Here is an 18697-nt window from a genome sequence, read left to right as displayed (position 1 = left end):
AATACATAGATACATAGATTTATGAATGCATTAATGTGAATTTATAATGGTGAAATGTAATTCTGATCAACTTCCACATATACTTTATACACATACATACACACATATTTGTCTCTTTTACTCTGACAGGGTGAGATAGCTGACAGAGAAACTAGTGTGCAATTAAGAACTGAACCACTGAAGGTGATTAAGATGCTTTTACAAGCTCATGTTATATAGTTACATTACATGGTTAATCTAGGGTACAAGTCCAATATATCATCAAGTGTTCCAGTACTCATATAGTAGTTACAGAGTTCAGCATACCTCAGCCCAGGAGGGCGAAAGTAGGCAGTATAAGCAGAAGCCGCTGCAGTAGTAATATTTTTGTAAAAGTTGTAGGTCAAGTATACCGCTAATTTTTCAAAATTGTTTGTTATAATTATCATAATTTAAAAAACTCATCACCGTTGCGTAATAATGAGAGTTCTTGACCCCGTCTCTCACCCTCGCTTCTCTAGCGTCCTAAGTTCTGGGACTAGCCTCGCCCCAAACTTCTGAGCCTTTTCGAGTTGTCTTTTTTTTTTTTTAGATGAGTCTCCACGATGGGGTGGCATACTCTTAAGACTGGTCTCATGTAGGCGGTGTACAGCGATCTGAACACCTCATTATATAATTCCTGAAAGATGTTCTGACTTTAGAATCTGCTGCTGATGTTATTCTATTTATATGAGCCACTTGAGGTAGGTTTGGTGTTAAGTCCATTCCCAGGTCTTTTTCTCTAGCCGTTATTGGGAGGTAATTTCCTTTTATAATGTACCGTCCTTTTGGTATTTTGTCACCTGTTTCCATTTCAAGCACATTACACTTGCTGGTGTTGAACTTCAGTAGCCAATTCTCGGTGCAACTCTGTAGCTTGTCTAGGTCAATCTTCAGAAAAATCACACAAAGTTAATATGACAAATTTAACCTAAATACAAAGCTTGTGTTGACGTTCTTCCAGTGTTGTATTTCGGCTGACTCCTACTGTATAAAATACCCGAAGAACAATAGAACAATTAGGAAAACAAAGAAGTGGCAGAGGGTGGATAAATGAGGATGTAAATAAGCCATGGAATGAAGAGAAGTATAGACTGATCACATTTCACGACCGCCATTACTTCCTCGAGCCATAAAGAAGTCAGAAGTACAAACTTCTTTGACAGACTCATTTACTACACACACTTACCTTTGTTTACTCTTCTCACGACGGCCAACACCAACAGCTGATTGAGTGTAAACAGTGTTTGATACAAATTTGTTTTTGCACTCAAATTATGTTCTTTCAGGTGTCTGGTTTTCGTTGTCCGGGACCAAGAAACTTGTTAGATTAATCTAGATCCCTATAGTCAACGACTGCCTATTTCCCAAGATCCAGCCCATAATAGTCAACTAACATCAAATATCAATTTACCGCGAGGTGAATAGAGGCACGATGTAAGGGGCTGTGTGCCCAAATGTCTCGCTCTACCCATGAATCGAACCCAGGACCAATCGATTGAGTTGACTGCGCTAACCACGACGCAGTGACGGTCTGTCGAGGCCCGCCTTCTTGCCTTGTAAGGTCTCTGGGTCGACAGTGTGCCTTCATCAGCGTCCCAGAGTGTCCACTGCTCCGCCTCGAGGGTTGGTAAGAAAAGGGAAGACTGGAATAGTGTTCCATAGAACACTATTCCAGTGTAACTGAGCCGAACAGTTTGGCTCAGTAACTTGAATCTTGCGTACAAAGTTTGCAAGAATTTCAGCTTACTCCAGCGCACAATGGTTACAGAACCATCAGGATTGTTTGTTGATTTGACAGGTGGATCCGAAGATTAGGCCAGACAAGTTCTGGGCTAATAGCCAGAACCACACTTCATGGCCTAGTTACTCGAGAGTTAATAAAGTAATTTCAAAGCTCCAGGTGCCTCATACCGACAGGTCTGAAGGACCTGAATGGATATGGAATGACCTTCCCAATCATGTCAAAGACTGTACTTCTCTCAACCAGATTAAGATAAAAACTAAAAACTACCTAATAAACTCCATGTAACCTACCTTACCCCTAAATGTCAACCCATGTATTAATATTGTAATCAATGCTGTTTGTTGACCAACTTGTATGATTGCTATTCTCTGCCTTGTTCCCCTCCTTATTTTATTTTTTATTTTTTCAACACAATTTATACTTTAAGGTCAATTACTATTAAGTTTTAGTCTAAGTGTTCCCCTCCCCCCCTTCACCTTGCCCGAAACGCTATGCGTACTAGTGGCTTTAGGTATTGTATGTACTATATCTATCTTTAAATCCAACATTATGTATGTAACTCAATGTATGTACTTTTACCTGAATAAAAAATCTAAATCTAATCTAAATATACAATAGTGTGTATGTCCTGTCAATAGGTTCCTGTTTAGGGGGAGCTCGGGGTTGGGTGATTCGTTACTTGCAACCCTCTGTCCCTCTGTCACAGGTAACGGTAAGCGAATCTGTTCAATGGCTATGTCACACTGTCTGCAGGACGTTTTGTGCTGCCCATTATATATATAAAATATATATAATCAGATCTAAATAAATTATAACTTTTTATAATAGTGCTTTCAGATCTTTGAGAACTTGTTGAGCTTGAACATGGGAGTGATGGAGACGGTGGTGCTCGTAGCCGTGGTGGTGGTGAGTGGCAGTGTTTCCACCTATCACACATTTGTCGTGGCAGGAAGCTACTCGGGGGTCATTTCAGACTACAATGCGAGCAGCTACCAGGCGCCCGTGACAGGCTACAATGCGAACAGCTACCAGGCGCCCGAGACAGGCTACAATGCGAACAGCTACCAGGAGCCCGTGACAGGCTACAATGCGAACAGCTACCAGGGCTACAATGTGAGCAGCTACCTGGACCCCGTGACAGGCTACAATGCGAGCAGCTACCAGGCGCCTGTGACAGGCTACAATGCGAGCAGTTACCAGGCGCCCGTAACGGGCTACAGTGCGAGCAGCTACCAGGCGCCTGTGACAGGCTACACTGTGAGCTACCAGGCGCCCGTGACAGGCTACAACTCGACCAGTGGCAGCGGCAACCAGTCAACTGTGGGCGTTAGGGGCAGCAGTGTGGGCGGCTACATAGCAACGCAGACAGGTCGAGGGTGTGGCGATGTGTCACCTGGTGTGGCGGTGTCCTCCCTCACCATGTGTGCCGCACTCTGTAAAAGTGGTGAGTGTTACTGTAACAGGGGTATTTTAGGCCTTCAATGTTGGTGTCTGTACTGGACGATACCTTCGCCAGACCTGTCTTTACAAAATTCAAAAACCACCACGGCATTTTAATCTGGCATAGTCCTCCACTAGAACTGTTCAACCTCTTCTGACCTATTGATTAGCTTGGAACCCTTTGCTGGACTGATTTCAACCCTTACATGTACCCTCATAGACTCAGCAAACAGAAGGACTGCTTCCCAGGAATCGGACAACTCCGGAACCTTTTCCACCCGTGGCTCGATTCCTGAACCTCAGCACTATATTAGCACTCTGGATCAGCCAAAATATACAGATCCCCAACTGGAGGTCCTTTCTTCAAAAATACATAACTTCTGAGCTCTGGCGTTGCTGGGTCACTCGACCGTCGACACAAACAACCTCTCGATAACAAGGTTCCACCTGTATAACGCGCGTCATAAATTTTCAAGTGTGGCTGTTTGCTCTCACTCCATACGTGAGAGTGAATGTGACTAACTTTTATTTGGTAGTGTTATATATATTATATATTATAAGGAGACAGTAATGGGTAAGTTCATATACATGCGCTTTTTTAACATTTAGTAAAATTATTAGGCTATGTACAATATTCACATTTTAGAATTTCCGGTAAATCAGTAAAGTATGTATGAATTAGATAATTTTATCTATTGAGCCTTAGAGATCATCATGTAGAATGCCAACATCATGCCAACTTATATGAAAAATATCGACTTGTAATTTGTATTTTCTGTTGAAATCTGGATATTGTATTTCTGATATCAGTAACTTGCGACCTAATGCAAAATAAAAATAGTGGTAACCCCTGATATTATTATAGTTATTCTGGTGGCAGCTTGTCTACAGTGTTCTCCTGAAGTTGCATCACTGATAGGCTATTATCTATAATTGATTTATACTCCTTTTAATAAGAAACTTGAGAAGAAATGTTCTCCATCAAACTCAAGACAAATTAATTGATGGCTAATCTGCAGTTGAGGTATCAATTTCATATTAAGTGCTTGATTTCTTAAATTTCCTTAATGGTTTTGTGTTTGAATATTTCTTAAATTATTAATTTCGCTGTTGGAGTCATATATGTATCGAAAATTAAAATGTATTTATTTATGGTATTTTGTTGTTCATAGATGCTGATTGTCGTGGGTTCAGTTTGGAGATAAAGTCGTCCTTGAAGTCCTCATCGCGACAGTGTGAGAAGACCAGGTCGCTCGGCTCCTGCAATGGCGACCGTAACTTTAAATTCTACATACCTCATAACCTCACGTGGAGCGCTTTGACTAACACATCCTCTACAACGAAGCCAAAGGCAGAAGTAACAACTACAAAATCATGGAACTCAACAGGTGGGTGATATCTTGTTTTGCAGATGATGAGTCATAGTAACGTGGCTGAAGAGTTGATACCCAAAATGAAGAAATGACGACATTTCGTTCCGTCGTGGACTTTGATAATGGTTCAGGACGGACCGAAACGTCATCGTTCCTTCATTTTCAGAGGTCTGGGATTGGGTATCAATATCTTATTTTGATTGCATGATGAATTCTAGTCTTGCCATTGCACACGCTCAAACTCTAGAAAATATTTTAAAACCATTACCGACGTGAGAGGTGTATATAGACTTGAGAGTTTAGTTCAAAACTAAAGTGTACTTGCTGGCTAGTCGGTATATATTGTGGTGGCCTTAATAAATTTCCCACCGTTGATAGGTCTAAAGCTGTACAGCAAACAACCCGACATGATTTTTGTTACCATACATTTACTTGACTTTTCACAGATGTAACAACTTTAGCTCCGTCGACCAACACTGTAAGAAACAGCGAGGCCTCAGCCACTCTCCCTGCCAGTACTACAATCACTCTCCCTGTAGGTACTACAACCACTGACCTGGCCGATACTACAACCACTGACCTGGCCGATACTACAACCACTGGCCTTGCCGATACTACTACCACTATTCCTGCCACTACTACAACCATTTCGTCTTCAGATACCACAGACACCCCGGAAACCACCACCACCACCACCATCACCACCAACACCACCATCACCACCAACACCAGTAACACTATCACAGAGATCGTGAAGAACCTTCAGGAGAACACCACCTGCCCTAATGGGACAGCTGTCTCCGCCATATCACTCAAGCCAGGAGATTTTAGGATGGTGAACGTGGATTATCTCGTTTGCAGTAAGTTTCTGACCAATGACTTTAATGTGAGCTTGCAGAACATGATTCCCTACACTTCGCGGTGTGGAACCGACGAGGTCTTGGTGAGCTTCAGAGCGTATGATCAAATAAACTTTCAGTCTCCAAACGTTGGGTGGGACAATGCTGAATTTTTATTTATAGTGTGTTCGAGGCTTATAAATTACCTGGTAGACTATGGGACCTGCGAATCCAAGACCATATCTACCGGAAAGTGGAATGGTACTCAAGACGTCAACATGGAAACTGATAAATGGGACAATTGGTTCTCTTGTTCTGCTGATCACTTGGTCGTACAGGTGAATCGAGTTAGTATTTCAGGTCTGTTTGTTGTTATTTCCATAGAGTGTTGCCTGGTCAGGCCTAATTAACTTTAAGTTTATGGTTTAAAGACAAAAACTATTAATTTTCTGTAATATGAACAAGTGTCATAAAGACACTGATTCAGTTTGATAATGGAAACAAAATTAGATGTTACATGAAATATTTTAATGTAGAATAATTTTAATGGATAAACTAATATTTCTAACAATCTAAAGATAAAATATTTAATGTTACACAATGTTTATTGTGGATTTAAACTTGTTTAATGCACATATACTGAAATTAATGTACTAGGTTACAGTATCTATCACTACACTTTTAAAGAAAAAAAATATCTGAAAAAAAATCATGCATGTTCTATTATGTTTCATTTTAAATGTTCATAGTATTTGATATATATTGTTAAATAAAATTAAGTTTACACTTTAAGTTAGTGAAAGTATTTTGTGAAAATTAGAGACTAAAACCTAGTATTTCATATATTTTTTTGTATCAAGAGCAGACATATTAGAGTTGACCACACACCATAGATTATGTACGATTAGGCCTACAATGAGAATACAGATGCGCTCAAACCGCTGAATCAGAAGCGTTAAGGAGAAAAAGTGGACAAGTTATTCTACATGCAAAGGTTGTGGGGCACAGACATATTTTTTATGCGTATCCAAATCAGTTTCGCTGCGAAAGCACATATGGGGTACTGCATCCTGATTGGCAGAGAATAGTCCAAAGGCTTAAAGTCACGACTTGTTGAAAATTTAATGCCTTCATCGTGAACTTCACTGACGAGAGATAAAGAATAGTCACACGATGGTAGGCTCAAGGACCAAACGGTTTTAGGCAAGGACCGTAGGCGCCATTTTGGATCTTATGCGGGTGTACGTTGGTGTTTCAGAGGATCTCAACAGCAGTTTGTCCTCCAAGAGAAGTGAATAATGATCTAGAGCACTTGCGGAAAAATAACGGAAAGAATGTCAGCTTCTGGAGAGAAATCTCCGAATACTCACGAAGTAGCCTAGTAACGAGTGTGTTAGACTCTCATGACGCCTGAGAGCACTTCATGCAGACAGATGTCCACCCTGAAATACAAAAAGAGTTATTGCACATTTCCATGTCCAAGAGGTTACTAATCTATTCTGTATGAAATGCTTAATGTACATATTGTTTTATTGTATTTTAAATAAAAAAAATATAATAATTGTGTTATTTATTAGAATTATATTGGGTTAGAAAATACTACATGTTTTTTTTACCCTTGAAATTCCACCTCTCCCCCTACCCAAGTGATCCCGCCCTTAATATAAATGGTTTTATTATATTACAGAAATAATTTTAATAGTGCAACGGTCTGGTTACGAAAACTTAGTTTATGAAGCTTATCATCATGCATAAAGGAGATTTTTTCAGAGTAATCATTCAGGATAATAATTATTGTCGAGAGGCAATGATAAGTAATTTTTTGTCTTGCTTATTGATTAAACGACAATTAACATGTTTCGTTATTAAGACTGCAATATTGACTATATTTTGATGGTCATTGCAAGGTAGTTCAAACTAGCTTTGATGTATATGTTCATGCGAGACAGTAGTCGGCCACAGTGTTTTATCTCAGGTGTGGTAGTCGGCCACAGTGTTCTGTCACAGAGGTCTGGTAGTCGGCCACAGTGTCACAGAGGTCTGGTAGTCGGCCACAGTGTTCTATCACAGAGGTCTGGTAGTCGACCACAGTGTTCTGTTACAGAGATCTGGTAGTCGACCACGGTTAGGTTAGGTTCGGGCAAATGTTTGGGACAGAAACTACAGTCATGCAGTTTAGGACGGACAAACTACATATTAATGTAGTTTGAACAGACTACTTGTCTCTGCCTCCGTCACACGATGAACAGCCCTGCCTGTTCCTGCCACCGTCACAATCCGCACATGAAAGCTTAAACACTAATATTGGAAAATGAAATGTCCATATTTTGGTTCTCACTGTTTCATGACACGCCCAGTTAATTAATTAGTGCCACAGACCTTCTTACAGTGAAGGGAAGGTGTTGGGAATCATACTGAAGTGTGTGTGTGTGTTTGGTATTGGTGCCTGCAGAATAGAGCTCTTAGCTCTTGGACCCCGCCTTTTTAGCCGTTGGTTGTCTAATGTAATGAATCCTCTCCTATTTATCAAAAATATCTACTTTTATAAATTATGAATGGAGTTCGCGTTTACACCCTGCTTCTTTAGCTCATTCCTTTCTCCCATAATTCTTACGCTAAAAAGACATTTCTAACATCTGTGTGTGTGTATGTGTGTGTGTGTGTGTGTGTGTGTGTGTGTGTGTGTGTGTGTGTGTGTGTGTGTGTGTGTGTGTGTGTGTGTGTGTGTGTGTGCGTGTCTGTCTGTCTGTCTGCCTGGGGAAGGGGAGGTAAATAGGTGGGTGGATTGTGTACAAAATGTCCCCATTCGTCTGCTCTTCATCAATCACTAGTCACCGTTGGATCAGCTGTTTCTATTTTTTTAAGGGTGAGAGTTGAACCTCACCCTTTGAAAAGGTGTAGCGTGAGTGTGAGTCTTTTCGTGGGTTCGTCCTTACGAACATAACTAATTTGAATCAGTAATTACGAATATATACACGTTTATTAACGTAAGAATCCAACATTCTGTTTCTAACTCATCGTGAATGTATGTACTTTTACCTGAATAAATATTTAATAATAATAATAATAATATTATTATTATTATTATTATTATTATTATTATTATTATTATTTTTATTATTATTATTATTACTTTTATAGTTATATAATCGTACAACTTTGCGCATTGTAGGATTTTTCTTGAGCGATTAAAAAAAAAATATAACAAATTTTTGTCCTGAGCTAAAAAATTTTATCAAAAGTCCGAGATAATTATTATAGCTCGTTATTATTATCATCATAAACGTAATTATTATGATCACAATCATTATAATCTCAATGATCATTGTAGTCACAATCATATGATCATAATCATTATTATAGTCATAAGCAATGTAATTACAAAAGTCATCATAATTAAAACCATTGTGATAACAAGTATCATTATAATCGCAGTCATTATGAGCACAATCATCCCTAAAATCACAAGTATTAAAATGACAATCACTATCATTATAATCACAATCATTATAATCACTATCATTATAATCACTATCATCATTATAATCACAATCATTATAATCACTATCATCATTATAATCACAATCACTAAATAAAAACCCATCATCCTAAAATGATATTACTTATAGCAATTATATGGCCAAACGTACAAAATATGTACTGTTGGAGCCTAAAAGTCCACATTTGTATTATTGAATTACCTCAAATGCCATTCTAAAAAAAAAAATAGCAACTAAATAACTTAACCTATCGTGTCCAATCAATCCTAGGCCTATTATAAGCTATCTTAGGCCTAATATGGTACATATATATACATTACTAGGCCTAGAAATGTTTGTTTTATTTTTTGCATTTTCCTGCTCTCTACAAAAGTAATAGCAAAAAGTGAAATTTTGGGTTCCAGACCTTTGTTAGATTACTAAACATTGGGGGTTTCTGACCATTGTTATCGTAGTAATGAGGAAGGTTCTGGCCTTTGTTAGCTGAGTAACGTGGGCTGTTCTGACCTTTGCTACTTTAGTAACGTGGACGGTTCTTGACCTTTGCTTAGTAACGTGGGCGGTTCCTGATTTTTGTTATCGTACTAACGTTTGCAGTTTCTAACCTTTGTTAGCGTACTAATGGGAGCGGTTCTTGACATTTGTTAGCGTACCAATGTGAGTGGTTCTTGACCTTTGTTAGCGTACTAATAATATTAACTGGTAATTTCGCAGAAATCTTTGTTTCGTTGTTAGAAGCTTTTGTTAACTGCTATTCTCATAACATCAAGGCAAGGTGGACAAAGCAACGTTTACAGGGCCACAAATTAAACTGTATTTTAACATATATTTCCACTCTCCTTTTGAAATCAGATGATATATTTGTTTCCGAATATTTAGTGTACATATTTACATATTATTAGTTTGACTAATGCAATTGTCCATAGTGACACTACGTATGTATGTTCCCCAAATACTAGTTAATAGGGTTATGTTGTGTTACCCAACACCGCATCACAGGGTTTCTGGGTGAAAACATGTCATGGGTTGATGATGTGGTTTCTCACTGTCGGAAACTAGACGAAAGTTTTTAGTAAAATAAAGTAAATAAACCTTTTAGGTTTATCCAGATCCTTCCTACGGCCAAGTGTTAGGCCAACGGCTAAACTTCCTCCAGGATGCAACCCACAACTCTCACCTGACTCTGAAGTAATTTTCAATCCTGATTCCTAGATATCTGTCTATTGTTAGCGAAACAAAGGTATCAGATGTAGAGAAATGAATCCAAAGGCCTCGTCCTTCCCGATTATTGAGCCTGGAACCATTAGGCTGTGTGGTGACTATTCTGACTTTTATAGTTAGGTGTGACTAATGAACTGAAATTAAGAATAATATGCATATATTTTATTTCTGTAAGCAGAAAGTTGTTCTTATAAACTGGATTACAGACACTCTTAAAGCTTTATGTGGACCAAGCATTAAGAGTGGATTTAATGAGGTTTTTAATGTTTCATAATGACAAAATGCAAGCAAATTAAAAATACAATAATTATGCTACTTTCTGATTCCATTTTTTGTGTGTGGATAGGCAGGCAGGAGGGCTATTGTGTGTGGATAGGCAGGCAGGAGAGTTACTCAGTAGACAAAATATTGAAGTTCTTGCGAGGCAGGATCAAGTATAACATTTGGGGTTTACGTCTCAGGCTCTGTGATGATATGGATAATTGATTTACTGCGAATTATGTCAAATATATATAAATGTAGTATTTTCCCTTGTAAATTGATGTAAATATGATCTTTATATTGCATATTATTTAATAAAGAAAAAAATAGGTCCACACAAGAGCTATGATACATGATCGGACTCTTATTACGATACGATCCTTGAATTACTTGTCTTGTTAGTAGGTTCATGAAATGCTTCTTCTCCTAGGCATATTTTGTTAGCATACTCTTACAGGTGTCATGATACGCGAAGTAAGGAAATTTCATATAATTAGGAAAGGATAATGATGGGTAGCCTAACATGCAAGAAACCAAATAATAATTGTGTGAATCTTGTACCTTAAGAAAATTACAAGTAATTAAACAAAAACAACATTGAACAAGTTTCTTTAAAAAGGTCCTTCCAATGTACACGCATAGTGACTTGACGTGAGCAACAGTAATTATCAGCTCAAATTAAACAACTTTACAAAATTATAAGCGTTTATAGAATATTAATACTACTCAATATTTATAAATAATCTCCCCCAGTGAACTACTGAATTATCATATGAAGATATACAATGTAGACGTTTTAAGACAACACATTCAGCCCTAAATAAAATAATCATATTATACCACAGAGCGTTATTCATATGATATAATATGGAAATTACATACATTAAATACTTACCAATCATTTACTGCTTTTTTTTTATTAATACATTAGGTACATCTGTATTTGTGCAGCTACCCTAGACTATATGAAGGGGAGTACTATTGTGTGAAATAGCTACGTGATGCTAAAAAATCCCCAACACGCAGGATGGCTCACCAGCATCTATCAATGTACAAATGAATACTCCCTCCGCTGCCAAATTATATTAAGCATACTTGAGTGCTAGAATCAATTTTGTGATATTGGGTGGATGGGAGATCACTGATCCACCTCTACGAAATATCCCCATGCCATATCAGCGGGTGTTTGACCTCTGATGGCAGTTTGATTTGGTCTGACGTTGAGCTCAAGACCTATCAACTGCATAATGGTTATTAAAGGTCACCACAATAGATTACTGATAGAATATCATCCAATACTTTAGCCTTGTTCTGTGGCAGCGACTACAGTAAACTACCGTGGTATATACATCGAAAAATGGGGTTCACTTCGGTATACAAATCCGTATTGTGGTCAGCTCATCCAGCACCTCTGATTGGTCAAGAGGGCACTGATAGTTGCAAGACATTCTAGCGGGCTCTATCAACCAGGCCATATAAATAGTCACCAACTGCTATAATACCATCTTCATTTTTTAGCAACAAGAAAAACAAATGCTTCTTACATCCTCATATAATAATTCTAAAAATACACTACATGCACGACACATAATAAATTTAATTGCCTCCATATAAAGTCTGGCAATGATGGAACTATTAAGTTGAGAGAATATGTTCACAGCGAATGATAATGAGGCTATGGCGTGTCTACCCCCTTGGTTCATTCCTCAATACGTGTACAAGTTATATAATTCCTGCGATATCCTTGTACAGCGTCACCCGTCTTCAGCCCCAACCTCCTGAAATGATAGTACTTATAGTAACTATTTGATCGAACATACCAATATGTAGTGACGGACCACCAAAAGGTTGATGTTTTGTATTACTAAATGTGGTCAAATGGGAAACTTTTAAAATCATAACATGATTATAAGACCTAAGCTAACCTCTCCTAGCAATCCTAGGCCAGATCCTAGTCTTAGGAATGTTCAAGTTTCGTTTTTTAGCTTTTATTTTTACAGTAATCTGTTAAATTTAAAGTACAAAAAGTGAGCTTCTTGGTGGGCCATCACTATGTATTAATTCTTTCGACCAAATAGTGACTACAAATAATATTATTTCAGGAGGCAGGATTGCCCCACTTACACACAACATATATATTGATTCTTGCGGAACATGACAACGTTCGGACAAGCGGTCTTCAGTTACTGATTTGCATTTGTTTATCAAACGTGATAATAAATATGTAATACTAGTTTGAATTGTATTATTTATTTATTTATATTCCAGAAGGCACATTCGGTTGAGAAAGTACATACATTGGGGTTTGAGCGTAACATTCTTGCAATGTCACTAACACGCACATCACGTTTAGAACAAGAACAAGTATGGTCTAAAAAGAATAATGTTCAGCGGTCATTATCTTACGTTTTCTACGTTAATAAAGTTCGGAAAGAAAAATAATGTTCACCTAATTTATAAAAGTCTTCGTGGAGGGTTATAAAAAACGGGGGTCATTAGCAGGATGGACATTGCGGCAGGTGTGCCTGTTTATCTCATTATACTGTACATACACACACACAGTGTGTGTGTGTGTGTGTGTGTGTGTGTGTGTGTGTGTGTGTGTGTGTGTGTGTGTGTGTGTGTGTGTGTGTGTGTGTGCGTGCGTGCGTGCGTGCGTGCGTGCGTGCGTGCGTGTGTGTGTGTGTGTGTGTGTGCGTGCGTGTGTGTGTGTGTGTGTGTGTGTGTGTGTGTGTGTGTGTGTGTGTGTGTGTGTGTGTGTGTGTGTGTGTGTGTGTGTGTGTGTGTGTGTGCGTGCGCGCTCGCGTGTGTGCGGACGTGAGTGCGCGCGTGCGTGCGTGTGTGTGTGTGTTGTTATTAATCTTTTATCGTCTGAAAACATCGATATATAAGGCTCAACTTCAGTTAATTGGTTCTTTAAATAAATGAGAAATAGCCTGGGTCCTAGCACCAATCCAAGTAGCATTCCGCTTGTTATCCTACATCAGTCCAACTTCTCGCCCCTCACTGTGACTCTGTGACTCCTGTCTGTTAGGTAATTCTTTATCCATGTCTGTGCTTTTCCACGTACTCCCTCCTGCCTCTCAATTTTTGTAGTAATTTGTGATATACTTTGCCAAAGGCTTTTTGGCAGTCCATAAATATGCAACCTGCCCAACTTTCTCTGTTGTCTCATTTTCGTTACTTAGTAATGAAGTTCCAATAAGTTCGTTAAGCATGATTTTCCTTTCCTAGGGTCATGTTGATGTTTGTTTGCATACCTAATCCTTTATGGGTATGTAACTACGTTCATGCTTATTGTTCTTTAAAGTACTCTACTTTGCAAAGGATTCTTCTCAGTGATGCTGGAGCCAACAGCCTTCCTCGCTAAAAAAAAAAAAAGTATGACAAAGCCTAACAAAAGAGGCCGTAAGAGCAACGTCGAAAAACTTCACTAATTCGTCTGTTTCACAAATATTACACATCATTAAAAAATTCTGATCGTAAAAATTCTGATTCTGGTAAAGAGCGGACTATATAACCCAGCCGGAGCAATTACTTGATCATTACGACAAAATTGCGGAAATATTTGAAGTTAACCAAATTGCAGATGATGTATATTCAAGTTAGTTTAGTTAATTTATTAAGCAGTCATGTATATCCTGTGTTTGGCAGTAGACCCTCATATCTATCCTTGATCAAGGCTGAGTGGTAGTGGACACTATACCTATCCTGTGAGTGGTAGTGAACCTCACAGGTGGGTGGTAGTTGACCCCATACCCATCCTATAAGTGGTAATGGCTCCGAATACCCATCCTGTTGGTGGTTTTGGGTTCCAAACCCATTTTGTGAGTGGTAATGGACCCCGTACTCATCCTGTGAATGGTAGTATCCTATACCTATCCTGTAAGTAGGTAGTGAACCCTCTACCCATCCGGTGAATGGTAGTGAACCCTATGACCTTCCTCTTGTTCTCGGAATGCCTCATAAATTCTCAGAATGCCTCATATATTATCAGAATGCCTCATACGTTCTCAGAATGCCTCATAAGTTCTCGGAATGCCTCATAAGTTCTCAGAATGCCTCATGTTCTCAGAATGCCTCATGTTCTCAGAATGAGTCATATGTTCTCAGAATGCCTCATGTTCTCAGAATGCCTCATGTTCTCAGAATGACTCATATGTTCTCAGAATGCCTCATATGTTCTCAGAATGCCTCGTATGTTCCCAGAATGCCTCATATGTTCTCAGAATGCCTCATATGTACTCAGAATGCCTCATAACTTCTTAGAATGCCTCATATGTTCTCAGAATGCCTCATATGTTCTCAGAATGCCTCGTATGTTCTCAGAATGCCTCGTATGTTCTCACAATGCCTCATATGTTCTCAGAATGCCTCATAACTTCTCAGAATGCCTCATATGTTCTCAGAATGCCTCATATGTTCTCAGAATGCCTCATAACTTCTCAGAATGCCTCATATGTACTCAGAATGCCTCATATGTTCTCAGAATGCCTCATAACTTTTCAGAATGCCTCATATGTTCTCACAATGTCTCATAAGTTCTCAGAATGCCTCATATGTTCTCAGAATGCCTCATAACTTCTCAGAATGCCTCATATGTTCTCAGAATGCCTCACAAGTTGTCAGAATGCTTTCGTTTTATTTTATCTGGATTTGATTCTACTAATTGCCTTGTGAGCTAATTACTGCCCTTCATTTGAAAGGCCAATTACATGAGCTTCTTGATGATGAATGGACATTGTGAGGCTTGGCTGAGAAGCCTCAGTAGTGAGCATTTTGTGCAGAACCTTTGTGATGAGATTTTCTAGCGCGCCGGTAATGATGTTTTGTTTATAAGTGCCACTGGTGGGCTTTATTGAGTGCCAGAGTTGAAGGCTTGATAATGAGTGCCAGAGATGAGGGCCTGTTGATGAGTGCCAGAGATGAGGGCTTGATGATGAGTGCCAGAGATGAGGGCTTGATGATGAGTGCCAGAGATGAGGGCTTGATGATGAGTGCCAGAGATGAGGGCTTGATGATGAGTGCCAGAGATGAGGGCTTGATGATGAGTGCCAGAGATGAGGGCTTGATGATGAGTGCCAGAGATGAGGGCTTGATGATGAGTACCAGAGATGAGAGCATGGTGTTAAGTGCCAGAGGTGAGTTATATGATAATGAAGATTGTGGCCCTCTATGCCCCACTGTGTCTCCTGAGGACGAAGAATACAGTATTCTGCGTCTTATCTCTGTGGTAATTGAAGGTCCTTGAGAATGTATGCTAATGGTCTTCTGTGCCACAATGGAATACCCAGCCGGTAACAGTAGTGGAGGTGACGCTAATATACAACCAAAAACTCTTCACCCCTGAAGAGGGGTGATATATATAGGTTGTGAGGTTGTAGGTCCTGAGACCTACAAACCTAACACCCGAGAACACTCCTGGGATTATTGGCACAGATATTTCATCAAATATTGAAGTGTTGAAGTGTTCAATAAATCACTGAATTACATATCTGACAGAAATCTAACCCTGTCCATGGCGGACGGAGGAAAATGTATATATATATGCTGGTTAGCATTGTAAATGTGTGGCCACGAATATGGTAAAAATTAATAATACATAAATAAATAAATCAGTCGTGCTCAAAACGCCTCAAACCAACTCCTGCTACGTATGTGCTCAGTAGCACGTCTCCTCCGATATGTTTGGTGTTTGGAGAGAGCACGTGTGTTTATGCATGAGCACGTGGGAGCATGTGCGCGCGTGTGAGTATGTACATGCGCAAGGAAGGGCGCGCGCCGTGGTTTCCCGCGGTATTATAGGGTGGTCAGGGGCGGCAACCTGCCAGCCAGCGCTCGACCGCCGTCCCCACCACACCAGGACACGCTGCTCTCTGAACGAGCCATCACGCTGTCACGCTACGCTCTCAAGCTCAACAACCCCCCGCTTTCAAGCTGAATCAACTGCTCTTAAGTTGGACAACCTTTTTCTCAAGTTCAACAACTCATACTCAAGCTCGAGTTGAAAATTGACGTTATCAAAGTGACCAAGAAGTATTCTCAACCTGCCCTCGATAATCGAAGAGAGGAAAGATCACACATCCACTATACAGACGCCAATATACAGGGTTGGAGGTGTGTGAGACGAGAGAGAGGAGGTGAAGCGTGTTGGTGGGGCCTGACTCAACAGGTGGAGACGCAAACACCAGCTGCCAGCCAGCTCAACAGGTGGCTGGAGCAGGCAACAGGCTCCTAAGTGTCCAGTCGATTCCTGGCAGTTCTAGACGATTATTTACAACACTTATATTACCGAGCAGGCTATTGGAATAAGTTTAAATGTGCTAATTAGTTGTTTAATGAACCAGTCGATTGTGTAAGTATGCAGCAATTGTTTACAGTACATTGTAAACTACTCGTGAACAATTTATGTAGGTGAGTGTGTGTGTTTAGTGATAATATAAGACAACTTTTGACTCAAATGTTTCAGTTCTGTAAAGCGTCAGATGACGCGGTGCTGCATACGCAATATGCAACATTCCTCAACATAGAAGAAAGAACAACTGAATTAATATTCACGGAATCGAGTGTATGGTGGATATAGGATGTTGAAAGGCCATGTGCTTTATGAATAAACTAAATTGATGTTAGGCGGCTTTAACCTAACGCAATGTGCAATCGGAACGTTGCTTATTTAATTAAATAAGCTATACAATTATATCACAGATAAAAATAGTAATATAAATTGATAGATTTTCAACAAAATATCAATTGACAAAAGGACAAATTAGTGTTTTTTGAAACCTAGTTCTATATAACGAAGTTCGTGAGGCTTGGTGCAGAAACAGTGAAAAGAAAACTTTTTTACTCAAGTCATAAAATAAGAAAAAACTCATAATATCTTTACTTTTCTTTAGTGCAATTAAGATTAAAGCATATTAAAAAGCTTAACAGTTAATCACATTCTAAAAAGAAGCTTCTTTTATGCGTGGATCCTCAAGACGTTTACAGAACAAAGAACAAACTTTCGTAGCGTTGGACCATAACAGTGAACACCCATCACTGTTCAGACAGCAACACTGACCGCTGTTATAACATCTCACACTGATGAATAAGATGAATATGAATACGTTTTAGCTTATCATCAACATCAGATAAGGTAAGTAGATGATGTTGATTCGTCTATACCTGTTCTTTAATGAGTAGTGGTAGTTGTGTATTGTGTCATCCACAGTACAATCCTCTGTACCATACACAGTACCATTCACAGTACTATCCACAGTACCATTCACAGTACTATCCACAGTACCATTCACAGTACTATCCACAGTACTATCCACAGTACCATTCACAGTACTATCCACAGTACTATCCACAGTACCATTCACAGTACTATCCACAGTACCATTCACAGTACTATCTACAGTACCACTCACAGTACTATCCACAGTACCATTCACAGTACTATCCACAGTACCATTCACAGTACTATCCACAGTACCATTCACAGTACTATCCACAGTACCATTCACAGTACTATCCACAGTACCATTCACAGTACTATCCACAGTACCATTCACAGTACCAACCACAGTATCATCCCCAGTACCAACCACAGTACCAACCCCAGTACCATCCCAGGTACCATTCCAGTACCATCTACAGTATCATCCCCAGTACCAACCACAGTATCATCCACAGTACCAACCCCAGTACCAACCACAGTACCAACCACAGTACCATCCCCAGTACCAACCACAGTACCATCCAGCGTCGTCCGACACGAACCCTAAATATCAGCGCTGGTAAATTTTCAGTAAAAAATGTTTGAAAGAAAAAATTAAGAGGGTCAGGTTACCTGGTGTTCGTTAAACCCGCGTTGTTCTCAGCCTTCCCTGCGGTTCATGCTGTCAGTGCAAGAACTAAAAATCAATTTGTTTTAATTGAAGTAACAAGATTCATAGGATTCGTAGAGCTAGATTTCTTATTTAATAAATTCATTAATACGCAAAGAGTTTCGGGCATAGCTTAGAGATCATTATGTTAAATTATTGAGAGGAATAATGAGGTAGATAATTAATACTTAACTGGAGTTAAACTAACATTTAAATTGCTACAGAAATTAACAAATGATATTCAATATTTATATGATAGTAATGAAAGGCATAGAATATTAGTCTTTAAAACTTACAATAACAGCAAAATTAAAAAAAAATATTTCATTTTGGATCAGGAAATGCAAGGAAAATTTGTTATATGCTGTTAGTAAGATATTTCTTAGTTTCTATTTTAAACTGGTTGAGAGAAGTACAGTTTTCT

At 39.1% G+C, this 18697-nt stretch overlaps 1 protein-coding gene across 1 annotated transcript; it reads left to right on the top strand.

Annotated features, from left to right (window-relative positions):
• Window positions 1-2305: 2305 nt before the first annotated feature.
• Window positions 2306-6899, top strand: LOC138371405 (uncharacterized). The gene is made up of 3 exons (XM_069336210.1): window positions 2306-3209; window positions 4378-4593; window positions 5025-6899. Exons 1-3 carry the CDS (start codon window positions 2630-2632, stop codon window positions 5825-5827), a joined length of 1599 nt encoding a protein of 532 aa, XP_069192311.1. The 5' UTR covers window positions 2306-2629; the 3' UTR covers window positions 5828-6899.
• The last annotated feature ends 11798 nt before the right edge of the window (window positions 6900-18697 follow it).

The sequence above is a fragment of the Procambarus clarkii genome, chromosome 35, assembly GCF_040958095.1.
Source record: "Procambarus clarkii isolate CNS0578487 chromosome 35, FALCON_Pclarkii_2.0, whole genome shotgun sequence".
Taxonomy (NCBI): domain Eukaryota; kingdom Metazoa; phylum Arthropoda; class Malacostraca; order Decapoda; family Cambaridae; genus Procambarus; species Procambarus clarkii.
This window is presented reverse-complemented; position numbering and strand designations above follow the sequence as displayed.